The sequence below is a fragment of the Cavia porcellus genome, unplaced genomic scaffold, assembly GCF_034190915.1.
Source record: "Cavia porcellus strain 051 isolate PalLab524CR breed Dunkin Hartley unplaced genomic scaffold, mCavPor4.1 scaffold_1, whole genome shotgun sequence".
Classification (NCBI taxonomy): domain Eukaryota; kingdom Metazoa; phylum Chordata; class Mammalia; order Rodentia; family Caviidae; genus Cavia; species Cavia porcellus.
Window position 1 is genome coordinate 71665284 of NW_026947484.1, and position 15255 is coordinate 71680538.

At 35.9% G+C, this 15255-nt stretch overlaps 1 protein-coding gene across 1 annotated transcript in view; it reads left to right on the forward strand.

Moving 5' to 3' along the window:
• The window catches only part of LOC100733140 (aldehyde dehydrogenase 1A1-like), a 32240-nt gene extending 17479 nt beyond the window's left edge, over positions 1-14761 (forward strand). The window contains exons 9-13 of the mRNA XM_003472283.4: positions 1254-1438; positions 5633-5797; positions 8164-8321; positions 10067-10141; positions 14202-14761. Of these exons, the coding sequence (XP_003472331.2) occupies positions 1254-1438; positions 5633-5797; positions 8164-8321; positions 10067-10141; positions 14202-14274 (656 nt within the window). The 3' untranslated portion in view covers positions 14275-14761. The remainder of the gene's footprint in view (positions 1-1253; positions 1439-5632; positions 5798-8163; positions 8322-10066; positions 10142-14201) is intronic.
• The last annotated feature ends 494 nt before the right edge of the window (positions 14762-15255 follow it).

Genomic DNA, 15255 nt, shown 5'->3' on the forward strand with positions numbered 1-15255 from the left:
TTTAATTCAGTTATTGGCACTGAGTTAAACATACTCAGACACTTGATAGTGCTGGACCAAGACAAACTGAGGGATAACAATTCTGTATGGTCACCCTCCCCTTGCTCTGGGTCATGCACTCATTAATTGAAATAGTGAGAAGAGAATTAAATCTGCTTACACTGCTTCTGTCTTCCCTCTACCAGGACATAGGAGTTTCCATACATTCAGTCTGCAATTATGATGTGACAATGTTCTAGGTTCACTTGTTTATGTTACAAAATAGCACCTCCTAATTACTCTTAAATAACAGTTTATTAGCAGAAGTGGGCATTCATTCTTCTAGTTCATTCTTAAACTTTTACATTATCACTAATAACAAATGGCTCATGAACTGGGTTTTATTGCCTTACGGTTTTAATTGAACTTTGTAAAAGCAGTTTCTTATTAAAAATTCCACAAATGTGACAACATTCCCCATTTTTTAAGCCTGTCAGGAAACTGTTGCTGAAGAAACTTAACTTGTATGATTAGGTTACAAATTCACACTGAGGTGCTTTAATGTGGAATAGAATCTTCAGCATTTGGAGAACTAAACTCATAGTAAACATAAAGAAAACTTGATTCTTCATGTTAAATATACACTAGTCAAACAACATTGGCATAATGTACTACCTAAATACACAAGGTTGTATAAACATAGACAAACGAACATGGTAGACTTTTACATAAATTTTGAAAATATGTTTCCTTGAATAAGATTTTAGGATAACTGGTTGTATGATTGGATTTTGTGAGGATGTATTGTTGTGATTGTAGAGATGTAAAGACCACTTTTTTAATTGATCAAGATGTTTAAGAATAGTTCAAAATTAAGGCAATGAACATTTGAGATTTTCTGTCTTATTTAGTTACCCACGGACATCTAAAAGTAATATTGATAGGACTTTTTCTAAATGCAGATTTTGATGCAATATGTTTGCAATGATATTTGATCTTAGGGTAAAATCGACATTCTTAGAATTATCCATATTAAAGTTATGATAATAAACACTATTTTTCCTGGTTCTACTGTTTATTATCATGATTTTCACAATCACGGATTACAAAGATGACTCTATCATCTGAATTTTAAGAGAGGATATGTATAAAGCCGATGCTTGAATCCCTGACAGAAGACCCTCAAGTTGCCTCTGAGAACTATGCATAAACTGTGGTAACATTTATTAAGGTTACTCTTAGGTAATCTTTCTCCTCTAATTTGGCCTTTGTAGTGGACACTGCTGTAGAAAGCGCACACATCGGCGTGTTCGTCCACCAGGGCCAGGCCTGCATTGCTGCCTCCAGGCTTTTTGTGGAAGAATCAATTTACGATGAGTTTGTTCAAAGGAGTGTTGAGCGTGCGAAGAAGTACGTTTTTGGAAATCCTCTGAACCCAGGTGTAAACCATGGCCCTCAGGTGAGCATGAAATAGAAAGGGGAGCTGAGTAAAGTAACTTTTGTTTTTGCCACTTCCCATGTAACAATACTATAGCAGCTTGGAGATGGAAAAGTCTGTTTATCAATAGCAGAGATATTCTGGTTTTGTGTTCCTGATTTTTTCATAGCTAGAAACAGTTTAAAGTCTTTCTGGATATTAAACATGAGAGAATAATAACAAGGAGTGTCAATTTCCTGCTGTCCCCAACCACATCTTTCTACTGTGGACAATGCTTTGTCCACCTGAAAATTCCTACACATGTCTCTCATTTCTCCCTCAAAACGAGCCCCTCCTCTCAGCTGCCATTCCACAGACAGAGACAGCTGGAACACCTTTAAGTCTCCGCAGTTTCTCAGTTACGCTCGCCCTCCAGGGGTAGTGCAGGTGTCCTCAGAGATCCTCATCTCTAGAAATCCCAATCATTTCCCTGAGTTGATGGTTTACTCATTTCCTTGGAAACATAATCAATAAGAGTATTTCTGACTTTCTTATGAAAGATCACCTTTCCTTCTTCCTTGCATGCTTCTTTAGTCATGGTCTGTTATTCAAGATCCTGGATCTTTGGTTCTGATTTCCTCTGTCCCTTTGGGTCCTATCCTAGAATAGTAATCCCAAAATAGGGGTAATTTTGCTCTTGTCCGAGGGGTTCTGTGGCCATATCTAGAGAGATTTTAAGTTATCATACTTGGCAAGAAGGTGTGGTTCTGCTTGATTCCAGTAAGTAGGGACCAACAATGCTGCTAAGGCCTTTCGGGGTATAGGAGACTCTTAAGACAAAGAAGCACCTGGCCCACCATGCCTAGAGGGCTGTCAGTGATAGATTATGCTCCGAAGACTAGCGAGTAGATGGAGACTCATGCTCTCACACTACATCCTATACACTGTTCCATGCTATTTATTTGAAGCCAAACTATTCTTGTTCAGTTGGTTAAGGAAAAGTAATCAGTCATCCATCATATTGTGAACATCATTGTCAGCTAAACTCTGAGAAGCACTGAGACAGGCTCAAAGCACCACCAAAAAGAACAAGGAAAGTGTGTTCCTTGATCTCCTGGTGTCACCTCCTAGGTAACTTAGACAACTGTCTTGAGTTTTCCTGTTCAACCTAAGTATCCAAGTAGCATGATCTTAGTATTAACATACTGTCAAAGACAGGCTAACCCTAAAATACCTGACAAATGAAGCCATAATTTGCTTTAGTTGAATTATATTTTATATTTCTTTGTAAGTTTAATAATTATATATAAGTAGTTTCTAAATTTATGATATTTACCAAATTGTCAAATGTATGCCAAAATTATGTTCAATTTACGATTGATCTCACATTTTGAAAAAGAATTAGATTCTAAATTTTCTGTTGTGGTTATCTCTCTAATATTTATCAGTCTATTAATCTGACTTATGAAAATATGGAACGTTTTAAAAATTGATAGAAAAATAAGACTGAAAAGTATGTAACTTAACTAACACTGAACAGTGTTCAGGCAGTACTTTCCTCCACTAGTGAGTCTGCACAATGCAATCATTTTCCATCTAGTTTAGAGATATAGCTACTTATTTTTAAGAGGAATAAATAAAAGATAAGATTCTAAAATAGGTGCTTGAGGAAACTGGGCTTTATCATATAGGTGTGTAGATTCAGCACCTGTCACAACAAAAGTTATGTAGAAAATAATTGTCAAAATTATTTCTTTAAAACGTGTAATTTTTAAAGCATGTTGACATTTTTTGATTTTGAAGATTACAGTATCAAAATCTATATAATGAACCTTAGATGTTCATTGGAGCAGTTTCATATGTACATATATATGTAGATTTATGTGTGTGCATATATATATATATATATATATATATATATATATAGTTCAGTACCAACCTGAACTACATAGCATTCATACCCCGACTCATAAAAAAATCTATATAAGAACTTATCAGAGCACTTGCTTCAGGGTATAGTGTATGCTGAAATGTATATTAAGTAAGTGAAAATTTTATGCCTCTATTTATTTTGTATATATAATCGACTTTATATAATTTATTTTGTATATATAATTGACATATATATAATTGACTTTATGTATCTATTGACATTACTCTTCTTCATGTGTGGTTTCCAAATAATTTGACAGGCATGTCTGTTTCTTTTTTTGAATTTACTTTTTTTCCAATCTGTTGGTTTCCAATCCATCAAGCTAAAGGCATCAAACACTTTGTAAATTCGATCTAACTGAACTACATGCTCTGAGCATTCACAACTGTATAATGACCCTGTTCTATTTCATAGACAAGCCCATGAGCCAAGGAGTCATCTCATAGTGAAGAGCTCCTCTCCATGCATGCATTGTTGAACAGGGCCTGAGGCTCATAACAAAAGCCAAGTTTTCACTTGGTTAGTCTGTGATTTTTGCAGCAAGTTTGTATTTCTGTGAGATGAAACCAATCAGGATGAATTGAATGTGTTCCCAAGAATACATTAAGTTCGTTGTCACCAGCCCCACACTCTAGTGTGCTGCTCCTCAGCTTTTCTTGAGATCACCCAAGGATTTCTAAGGTGTGAGGGGCTGGGGCTGAGAAGCCCATTTTCTATACAGTGGTGCCAAAGCCACTGATTCTAGGAACACGTGGTCAGTAGCCAGGCTCTTAAGTATACAGTCCTGTGTTTTCAGAAGTCAGTGATTACATGAGGTTTCTGGTAGATAAATCTTTTCATGCTATTCCTGCAAGCTATATGCAGGGACTGATTGATTGACCTCACCAGAGTCACAAACAGAGGTTTTATGACTTGTTAAACCATACCTTAACATTTTTTTAAAAAACGTGATTTTTTAGATCATAGTCCAGTTAATGCACTGTATTAGGCCCCGAGAAGCTTTGCACAGACAAATATGCATCCTTATAATTCTTATAAATACTAGATGGTCTTAACCAGATTGAGGTCATCTAACATCATCCCTTAACCTGATTTTCTTAATTAGAATGTAACAGTAAAAGTATGTCTTCTTCCAAGCCAACAGTACAACTGTAATCTGTTGGCAATTAAGAGTTATTCTTTGAGGGTTAGATAGCCCAAGGAGTAGCGTGCACTGAAAAATTATGAGCATCATTATATGGAAACTGCTAAATTACATAAAATAGCTTCTGATTGCAGGAATGTTAATCTAGGTAGATATGAGATCTCAGCTGAATACAGAGAGAAACAGTTTCATGAAACTTTTTTCTAGGGGTTCAAAATTAGTAGAAAATTTAAAAATCAAAAAGACTAAGAATACAACTTCTCAGGTAGTGAGAAGAAATGAGTTGAGCTGCCATGAGTTTCTCTCCTCCTCCTGGGTCTCTAGTTTCCTCTTTAATCTTTAACCCCACCACACATGCCAAAGGCAGTCTTCACCAATGATGAAGTGTTTCAGCCTGCAAATCTGCAAATTGAGATAACAGATAGGCATTTTCTCCCTCTCATGGGAGGATGTCCTTCCCTGATATTCCCAACCAGAACTCTGAACTCTCTTTTTCCTTTGATATGTATTATTTTTTAGAATATTCACTTGAATAATGCTTGACATTTACTTACCTGTGACCCACTTAAAAAAGAAGGAACATAGCAATTGCAGTTGACCAGCTGAATTCAACCTACATAGCAGAACCAAGGAAGATTCCAAAATTCTGCTCAGAATGTGGTGTTAAGAGTATAGACCAGGCCATAAGGGGACCAACCAGGGACTGGAAGATACAAATGAATACAGTATAGGAGTATGAAAGAGCAAAAGCACTAGCTCCATCTGCCATGTCTAATTAAGTCAAAGTCAAAGCTCTCTTTTCTGCTTTTACTCCCATTATTTCAGTTAGGACTACAGTGTCCAGCAAGTGTGTGCTATCCCAAAAACCTTTTCATCCAGAATGAATCATTGACTTTTGTGAGAAAGGATCATGTATGCTCATAGTGCCTTTATTCTTCAAACCTGTAAATACTAAGTATGAATGTCACCAAAATTTCTCTCCTGATAATGTATTAGAAATAAATATACTGAACCTATGATTCTGAGCTTCTGTTGGCTATTTTGGTTCAATATTGAATCCAATGGCAGTATCATAGAATACTGAACCCTTATTAATAGCCCCAGCAATGCATCAACCTTATAAATTGCTCATACCTTCTCCTATGGTATCTGGGGACAGATTGACAAGGAACAGTACAATAAAATTCTGGACCTCATCAAGAGTGGGAAGAAACAAGGGGCCAAGCTGGAGTGTGGCGGAGGCCCCTGGGGGAACAAAGGCTACTTCATCCAGCCCACTGTGTTCTCCAATGTGACTGACGAGATGCGCATCGCCAAAGAGGAGGTAAAGGCTCCTTCCCTCCCTCTGCGGCCTGCCTTGCCTGTTTTCTCTGTGTGTGTGTGGATCATCTGTTCACTTGACAGCACCAGATCTTGGGCATCTTTCACAACAATGTTACCTTTTATTTCTGGTATTAAAAAAGCTTTAAGTTAAAAGTGACTAAGACTAAAACTTGGATGGAACACACAGGTCCTGCCACGAGTTTCCAGCCCTATCCAGGCCAGGATGCTCAGCCATCTTCAGTGGTTTCCCTTCGAGCTGTAAAGTCATGGAAAAGACTCCTGTCATCTAGGAGAGCAGGAATATAGTGGGAGGGCATGTTCTGTGATGAGCATCAGACACGAAAAGATCAATACTGAATGATTCCCAGTTGTGAGGACAAACTGAATGAGTTGACTCACAGAGGCAGAGAGTGGGATGGGGATCACCAGTGCTTTGTTGGGTACTGGGGATGAGGATCAATGAGATGCTGGGGAAAGGATTCTGAGCTACACTGACCTAGAAGCAGTAAGTTCCAGGATCTGCAGTACAGTGTGCAGACCACAGTAGCGATGGTTCACGTATCCTCTCATCACCAAAATAAATACTGAAACCCTACTATTTGGCCAGATTTACTCTGTGGTATTTTTCAACATCAGAGCCATCCATGAATGTGTATCTCTTCCTTCCTCACATAGGCCTATGGCCCCAGATTCTTCAGTACTGCGAAGCTGTAGTTTTTGTACACAAATATGAAAATAAGGTATTCTTTGCAAATATATGTATACATTTTATGTGACTGGTTCCTGTGTACTCACAGTGACACTGTGCTTTACTCATAATACTGTAAGTAAAAGTATTACATTACAGTACACATAAAATCATCTAGAAGCAAGAGCACATGAAGGGTGGGGAAAATGGAATAGATGAATAGTTGCAGTTCTACATATAGCACATGTCCTTATTATACAGAGAGCATACACACACACACACACACACACACACACACACATATATTACAACATATGTTACACACTATGGCTAAATATTTGGTGAGCACCAACTAAAGATCTAGAAAACTTTTCCACAGATGTGACATATAGCTAGGATGAGCTGTCTTCTTAGGAGTCATAAACAGTCTGCCCCACACCCACTGAGTGTGGGTGCACCTCTGACTATGAAAGGGTTGTGTCATACCCCATGATGAGGCAATACTCACAGCTCAAAGTACTCATCATAATCCTTCCAGTCATTTGTTCCCCATGTCCGTGCTGTGACAGAGAATCTGAGGTCATGTTCTTTCCCCTCAAAATATCTTCTAACCAAGAAGAAAAGCATTTATTCAGCCTTGCAAGCTGATGCAATAGATAGGGAAAAACAAAACTAAAAGTCAATATATTTTTGAATGATCAAACATACCTAGTTTTTTCATGTCAATTTAGTCTTCAATTGAATTTTAATGTTTTTATTATTGATAGAGTCCTATCTAATTAGAGTTGTGATTCTTGCATATCTTTTTTAATAACAGAAAAAAATGTCTAAGGGCAAGTATTTTCTATTAGGTTAAACCTACTGTGTTCCTATAATGTGTGTAGAATAGTTAGTCTGCCACTTCCAAGTGGCCGCCTGGAGCCATGCGCTGTGTTGAATTAAAATAATCCAAAAGATGAGCACACTTACTGCAATAGCTGCCCTGTTCCTAGATCACAGTGTGCTGATTAGATTTACAACCCTGGGTCTCACAGGCAGACTCTCCTGAATGGTGATCCCTTTTCCTGTACTGTGTAAATCAACAGTGAACACCAGAAAGATCTTTCAACACGCCTGACACTTCAGTCAATGACTCAGTGACATTTAAAACATCAATCTTATCATGAACTATTGTCTATTCATTTATCCAATGGAGTGAGCATTGCTTTTTGGACTTACTGTTGCATGTAGTAATTGGAAGATGATGAAGAAGAAAACTATATAGAAAATATGAAATGTTTCTAAAGAAATTCTGAAGTTGTGATTTGATGCTAAGTCATAAATTCTTGGAAGTTTAATTCCAACACCTAGAAAATAAATGCTGTTTTATTTATCTGTACCTTGCTTTGCTCAGTGAGAACGTAACTCATGAGCATTATCTGTTTTCTTTGTAATTTTTTTTCTTTTGTACCGGGAATTGAACTCACAACCTCGTGCTTGCCAGGTAGGCACTTCTGCTGCCGAGCTAAATCCCCTGCAGCATTATCTATTTTTTATACCATTTCTGCAACCTCTATTCAGATTCTTACACATAGATCTGAGATGAGAAGCAAACTTTACTCAATGCAAAATCATGTGTACACACACAGAGAGACTACACTGTCTTTAAACTATTTATTTCCTTCATTCTTGGGGTGTAGATATTTGGACCAGTACAACAAATCATGAAGTTTAAGACCTTAGATGAAGTGATCAAGAGAGCAAACAACACTACCTATGGCTTAGCAGCAGGAATCTTCACCAAAGACCTGGACAAAGCAATGACCGTCTCGTCCGCTCTGCAGGCAGGAACAGTGTGGTGAGTTAGATGACTGGAAACAAATGGAGACTGTTCAGTGTTAGCCATATCAATAGATAGCACTAGGCAGTATACAAAGAAAATGGAATTAAAATGTCTGCTTTAAATGGTTTTGACTTAGTAGAGATAATGCTCATTGTAACATTTAATTCTTATTTCAGATTCTCACTCTAGGATCATTACAGATGTCTAAGAATCATAATTAATAAAAAAAGTACTGGACTTTTAGGAATATCTCTTTCATTTTGAACCTCCCCCTTTCTTCCATTTTATAATTTAATGAAGGAATGTAAATTCCAAGGCCGTGCCCCTCAAACTCTTGCATCCTCTCACCAGTTCCCAGCCCTTAGCCTGCTTCCTCAGTACTTTCTGTGCTATAAAACCTCCCTTTGGTCCCTCATTCCTGGCAACAGGACAAAGTTACTTTCCTTGACACACAAATTCCAGTTTGAAATGAAATATTTAGCAGACCACTAATGAACTCCAGAGTTGCTGGAATTTTACCAATAATTTCAAAATAGAGTATGAAGTTCAACTTAAAGAACAATTTAAAAAATTTCAAAATTTAAAACAAAAAAAGAACAGTGGAACAATGTAGAAATACAAACTTTCCTTTAAGAGTGCAAATTAGTTGAAGGAAATATTCCTTTCTTATGAGAGACAGTAAAAAGTTCCCTGTGGTTCATGCTAATATGAAACCTGGGAATTGGGAGAGGAAGTATTTTAGCTGAGATAATATTGGAAGCTATTTGAAAATCAAAGTAAATCTTTCAAATACTATACATTTAATTTATTTGGAGATTTTTTTTTTGTCTACCTATTATTACAGCATGAAAAGAAAGAACAGTATAAAAACAGAATATTTTTCTCTTTTAATTTTTGTTTATTTTTGGATTTTTAAAATTTGGTTTCCATTTTATTTTGTTTTGCATCTATCATTACATCTGTGTGTAATGATAGCATATAGGTAATTAGCTTTAGCTATTAACTTTCACCAGCAGAAAATTCAAAGCTGAACAAATTATTCACCACTCAAAAAGCTATGTTGTAATTACTTTTTCTTGTCCTGTATTCTATTATACATTTTTCTTTGAGTCTACACACATATTTGTAATAGTTTTTCTTAATATAGTCACTTTTAATGAATAAAACTTTTTTTTTTTTTTTATCGGTACCAGGGATCGAACTCAAGACTGCCTGCTTGCAAGGCAGGCGCTCATGCCGCTGAGCTAAATCCCCAGCCCCACGGAATAAAATTTGTAAAATGATAGTTAAATCCAACTGTTGGAAAGTCTTTTGTTTAAGCAGCTTATTAAGTCAAGGAATGAAATGAAATAAACCAGTTATTTTGTCACAAATTTAAGTTATTTTTTAGAAGGATGTAACCTTCCAGAGAACTACAAAGCTTATTAAATGCAGAAAATAAAGAATATTCGTTCAGCAAATTCCAATATCTATCCTTTTTCTTCCTTTTTTGTCCCTTTATAATTCAAACTATCAGTTCTTACGCACTACTAAATGAACTGTGCACACAAGTATTTTATTTGCTTTTAAGTACTATGTATTTATATGTATGTATCCATGTGATTTCTGCATTATTATTCGTAATGCTTTTTTAAAAAATCTCAATGAATATGTTGTACTAAAATGAATGAAGTTCTTAAAACAGTTTCCTGGTTTTCTAAATTTCCCAAGTAGGAATTACTTCATGCATTATATATTTAATTTCTTTATTTCTGCTGCAGGATAAATTGCTATGGTGGAGGAGGCAATCAGTGCCCCTTTGGTGGATACAAAATGTCTGGAAATGGACGAGAAATGTAAGGAAAACTTTCTATTATGATAAATGTTTACTTTCATAAAAGCTTTTGCCCACTCCAGGGAATTAATCCGTGTTCACTATCACAGATACAGCTTGCCTTTGTTCTGTTTTGAAGAGACATAAAAAGTTCATTAATATTGTATTAATCTATAAGTTGAGAAAGACAATAGCAGAAGAGGAGTATAATTTTCTAGGCTCCTACTATTAATAAAGGACCATAGTGAGCACTTTACATTGGAGATTGAATTTTTCTATATTTTTAGACTTGTTTGTTGTGTGCATATGAATGTAAGCTGTTCAAGAGATATTTCCAGAGGGAAGATAGAAATTGCCTTTGTGAGTGCAAGAAGTATGTAACTATAAGGTTCCTCCATTTGAATATATGCCTTAAATAAATAAATTAGATGCCTTACCCAAAAATAATTTCACCATTAAGATGAATGATTCTTGTTTATTAAAATATTATTAATACACACTCTAAAATTTTACATTATCTCAGAGTTAGTTTTTAAATTAATATATAACCCTACAAATAAACTTAACTGACAAAAACATGTTTTGCAGTTGTGATTAGACTGAAAATATTTACACATGAATTTAAGAGCTTTAAGTTCATTTTAAAAAAAAGATATTTAGAAATTTTTAATATCAATGTGCATCTTTATACACAAGAAGCATGGCACTTTATTGGGTTAGTTTTGTTCAATCACATCGATCCATTTTATTTATTAGAATATTTTATATTTCATAATAAAAATTAAGAAATAAGATGCCTTACACAAACTATAGAGTCAAACATGATAAAGCTTCCTGTTTTGCTAGCAGCAAGTATAATGAGCCTCGGTTTCTAAAGCCGTGACTGTCTCTTTTCTTACTCAGCAAACTACAGCGAAATAAACACTTGTGGGGAAGCAGGGAGACGGGGCTGTGGTGGGATGACCCGTGCACATTCTCAGATACATTCATCACACGCTTGCCACGGATAAGGTTCTAGGAGTCCTCACAAATGACACCACTTCCCCTCTTGTGTACGACTATAGTGGCAGACGTATATAAAAAAGATGTAGCTCAAAATGCCCAGGAATGTGTGAATTAATTAACAGAGTAAGAGTCCACACCTCATGAAGTTAGGGACATAAGATTTTAGAGAGAAATGTAATCCAGATTTAGATGTCCACAATTCAAGAAAATTGACTTGGATCTGATTAGTGGAGAGGTGAAAAGCTGTGGTCATCTTTAGAAAGTGGGTGAGTCCGTGGATAGTGGTGAATGATAAGAAGTGGACAGACCACAGAGCAAACAGAATGGAAGCCTGACTGGACTACATCGGAGTCCTGCCTCTATCACCAGTGCACCATGGGGCTGGTTCAAGTTGTCCAAAATCTGAGCCTCTGTTCCCTCAGGTTTAAAATAAGGATGTTATCATTCCTTTTAAGATGACATGAGAGTTACACAATGTATTCAACATTCAGTCAATAGCCTTACATGACTGACCTAAAGTGAGGACTCCATAAATGATATTTTTCCTTCTGCAGTTTCTTCTCTTTACAGTATTCATAACCGGAGAAATCCTTGAGGAAACTAATTACTTAGTATAAATAGCTATGACAATGATCAGATTAAATTGCAAGGATGGCCCAACTTCTCTAACACATTTGCCCAAGAATCTTGATGAAGTAAATTAACAATGATGGAATAACTAACATAGACAAAACATGTCTGTTTTGTTTAATATAATTTGCTCAAATTTAATAAGATTAAAACATAAAGAAATCAAGTAAGACAAAGACTAAAATCAGGAATCAACTATCACTCCTAATACCCTTAATGTGGTTATACATAATTTCCCTCTATAAAACACAAAAAGAAATTTTACATTTTTTTACTTTACTTTACTTTTTTTTACAGTAACAATGTTACTGTAAATACCTGTTGAATAAATTTGATGAATTTAATGTTACTGGTTGCAAGAGGTTTAAAGGGAATCACTGAAGCAATAACCTCAAATGACCCCAAGGATCTGAATTATAATTTGTGCTCAAAGGTAGAAAAGCAAAATTCTTCAGTGAGGAATATAAAAAAACCAAAAATACTCCAAACTTGACTTTTGAATCTCTGATCACAGTTCAGGCACTGGAGTGGGCTAAGTAACAGAAATTCCTCCTTAGGGTAATTGCACTGACTATCACATATTTTACCTGGATCACTTGAGACCTGGCAGGTAAGACATAATAGGATCTTAGTTTTTGCTTTCAAAAGAAGAGTAATAAAGGTAAACAGGCTTTATGTAAGAGCTTCAGTTTACTCTAGGTCAGTTTAATTAGCATAAAGTTCCTTTCTGGCCACAGAGGAAAATCTAGATAAAACATGTCAGCAGGACTCTTTACTTATACTGTGTCATAGGTGGAAAGCCTGAGTATTAGGTGGGCACCTAGTACAAACTCAGTATCAAGACTCATTCCAAAACAATCGCAATCAGCTGCAAAACAAAGCCAAATGTGATTTGTAAATGAGTTCTTCCCAAGCACAGACCCAGTACCTCAGAGACTTGATAAGATAAAGAGAAATCCAAGCATATGCTTTTGTGTTCTACCATAGGTGTGATACACATGTGCATAGGAATCCTAAGGAGGAGAACCTGTTTCAGCCTGAGTGTGACAAAAATCACACTTACCTCTTCTGAGAGTTTCAAGCCCCATTGTAAGCTAAAGTACAATGAGTAGCCTATTAGTAAAAATCATGAGTTAATTTATCCAATTCTGGGCATTAAAAATACTTAGTGATTGCTCTCTACATCTAAACCCTTCAATTACTTTGAAAATATTCTTATTAAAGCCTTTTAGGATGTGTTTCCAAAACTTAATTACCTAAAAAAACTAATAAGGAAAAGCATTGCTATCTCTCAAGGAAAGATGTCTTCTATATTAGCAGACTACAACACAGGAAAGGAGGGGAAAATATCAAGATACAATTCTGTGAACTACATCTGCATAGGTGTTATGATTTTAAGCACAGTCTTATTCAAAATTTGATCTCGTCAAAACACTACAGAAAATAACTGATCTCAGACCTAGTTGTCTCTTCAATAAAGGACAAATCATAGTTTCCAAAACTGCTCTAAATCTGATCATCGGGACCTGTGTGCAAACACTAACTCCTGATAATCGAGTATTCTTTGTGGTGGATGTGAAAGTTATTCAAACAAATGCCAAAAGGCAAAGGAGGCTGCATAAAGGTGAAATAGCTACACTGGTAAAGAGTCCAAAGGCCTGAATTTACACAAATCTCTGACTTCTTTGCTTTCAAGAGAGGAAATCTGTGAGCCATCAAAAAAAGAAACAAAATTTAAAAAATAAACTTGGAGCTGTTGTTGTGCCAAGAATCAAAGGATATTAACACAACATAGCCAAAAATATTAGGTGTCTTAGAATGAATGTGGCAGTGTGGTCATTTTGGACCCACACCAGTTCTGTGCCAGCAGCACATTATACACAGGCTCTGTTTCAGTTAATAATGTTACAGTACCATCCTTCAGTGACAATTATCACCATGTCTCTTATGCTACATCTGTCTTATTTATCTGAATATAAACAGAGAACGATAACATTCCTGTTGTTGTTAAATTATCTGTGGAGTAGCTGGAGCTTCTATACTTAAGTAGAGTGTGTAATAAACAATTTCTATGAAAATCAACTGAGGGTGTTGTAACACTTTAACTGAAAGACATTTGTTTGAGGCAAGGTCTCACTATGCACAAGCTTGCCTTGATCTTGCTTGCATAGCCCAAGCTGCCCTCAAATTCACTGTGATCCTTTTGCTTCACCTCTCAAGAGCTGGGATCACAGGCATGTGCCACCACGCTGAGCGAAAGACACTTTTAAGAATGTTTTTCCCAAGGAGATTTATAAATAACCAATTTATGTTTGGCTAGCTTCACCATTCAGAGAAAATATATTCTTATATAAGCAAGAACATAATGGTACCAAAGCAAGGACTATTACATAATTGCATTGCTATGTTCAGTGATGTTTATGAGTAAATTTTTTTTCTCTTTGCAGGGGTGAAGATGGTCTCTATCAATACACAGAGATCAAGACTGTCGCAATGAAAATCTCTCAGAAGAACTCCTAATCCCCAGGAGTGCAGACTCTTCAATGAGCTGGCATTTGCTCCAGTCACCAATGTAGTGGAATTTATATATGAAATTTATTTTTCTTATTTTTTTAAACAGAAGCTAATCATATTGTTGTTAATACACATTAAAAACTAGACATGTTACTCATGTGAAACGAACTTTTTCCTCTTGATATATGACATGAACAGGATGGATTTGGATGCAAGATCTCTTTAATTTTGCTGTGGTGATTAACTGTTCTTTGTAATTATTGTCAGGAATAATAACTTTATAGAGGTGCACCAATAGTCATTTAGGCCTTCACCCTCAAAGACTGTGAGGTCTTAACATTCGTATTAATGACAGAGTGAGTTACTTTGTTTCTAGCAATTATGCTGTCTGTGGAGCATCTTGAAATGTTCCCTAGAACATCGTGTCTGCTTGTCAAATGAGATGTTTCACTGTAATTTGAATATAAAGTTTAATTAAAGCACATTTACATGATTCTCTTTCGAGTTATTCTTACTAACAAGTTTGGGCTATCGTGAATCATTTACTCTATCCCTGAATACTGAAGAACAGCATTTAATGAATCATAATGATTAACTTAAAAATAAGAATCAAGAGATGGAAGAAAGGGAAGAGAGAGGAGAGATGGAGGCCAAAAAAAAAAAAAAAAAAAAAAGAATAAAAGGGAAAAAAATTAAGCTGTGTTATGAACACATAACCAAATCCGCAAGATGAAGGTAATAATTATGTACTGCAAGCTGGTACTAATAAAATTTTAAATTTAATAAACAAGCTATCTACTCATTCTCCCATGGGTGGGGACACAGATATTATTTTCCAGAAGAATCCTGAAATCACATCCAACCTTGAGAGAGCTGGAATCAGTCCTTCATGAACATTTCTGAGATCCTATAAAGTTCCAACCATGCATGTCATACAAAATGGGAAGACCATTGTCTTCACATGCATTAGTCTAGTAAACAATAAAG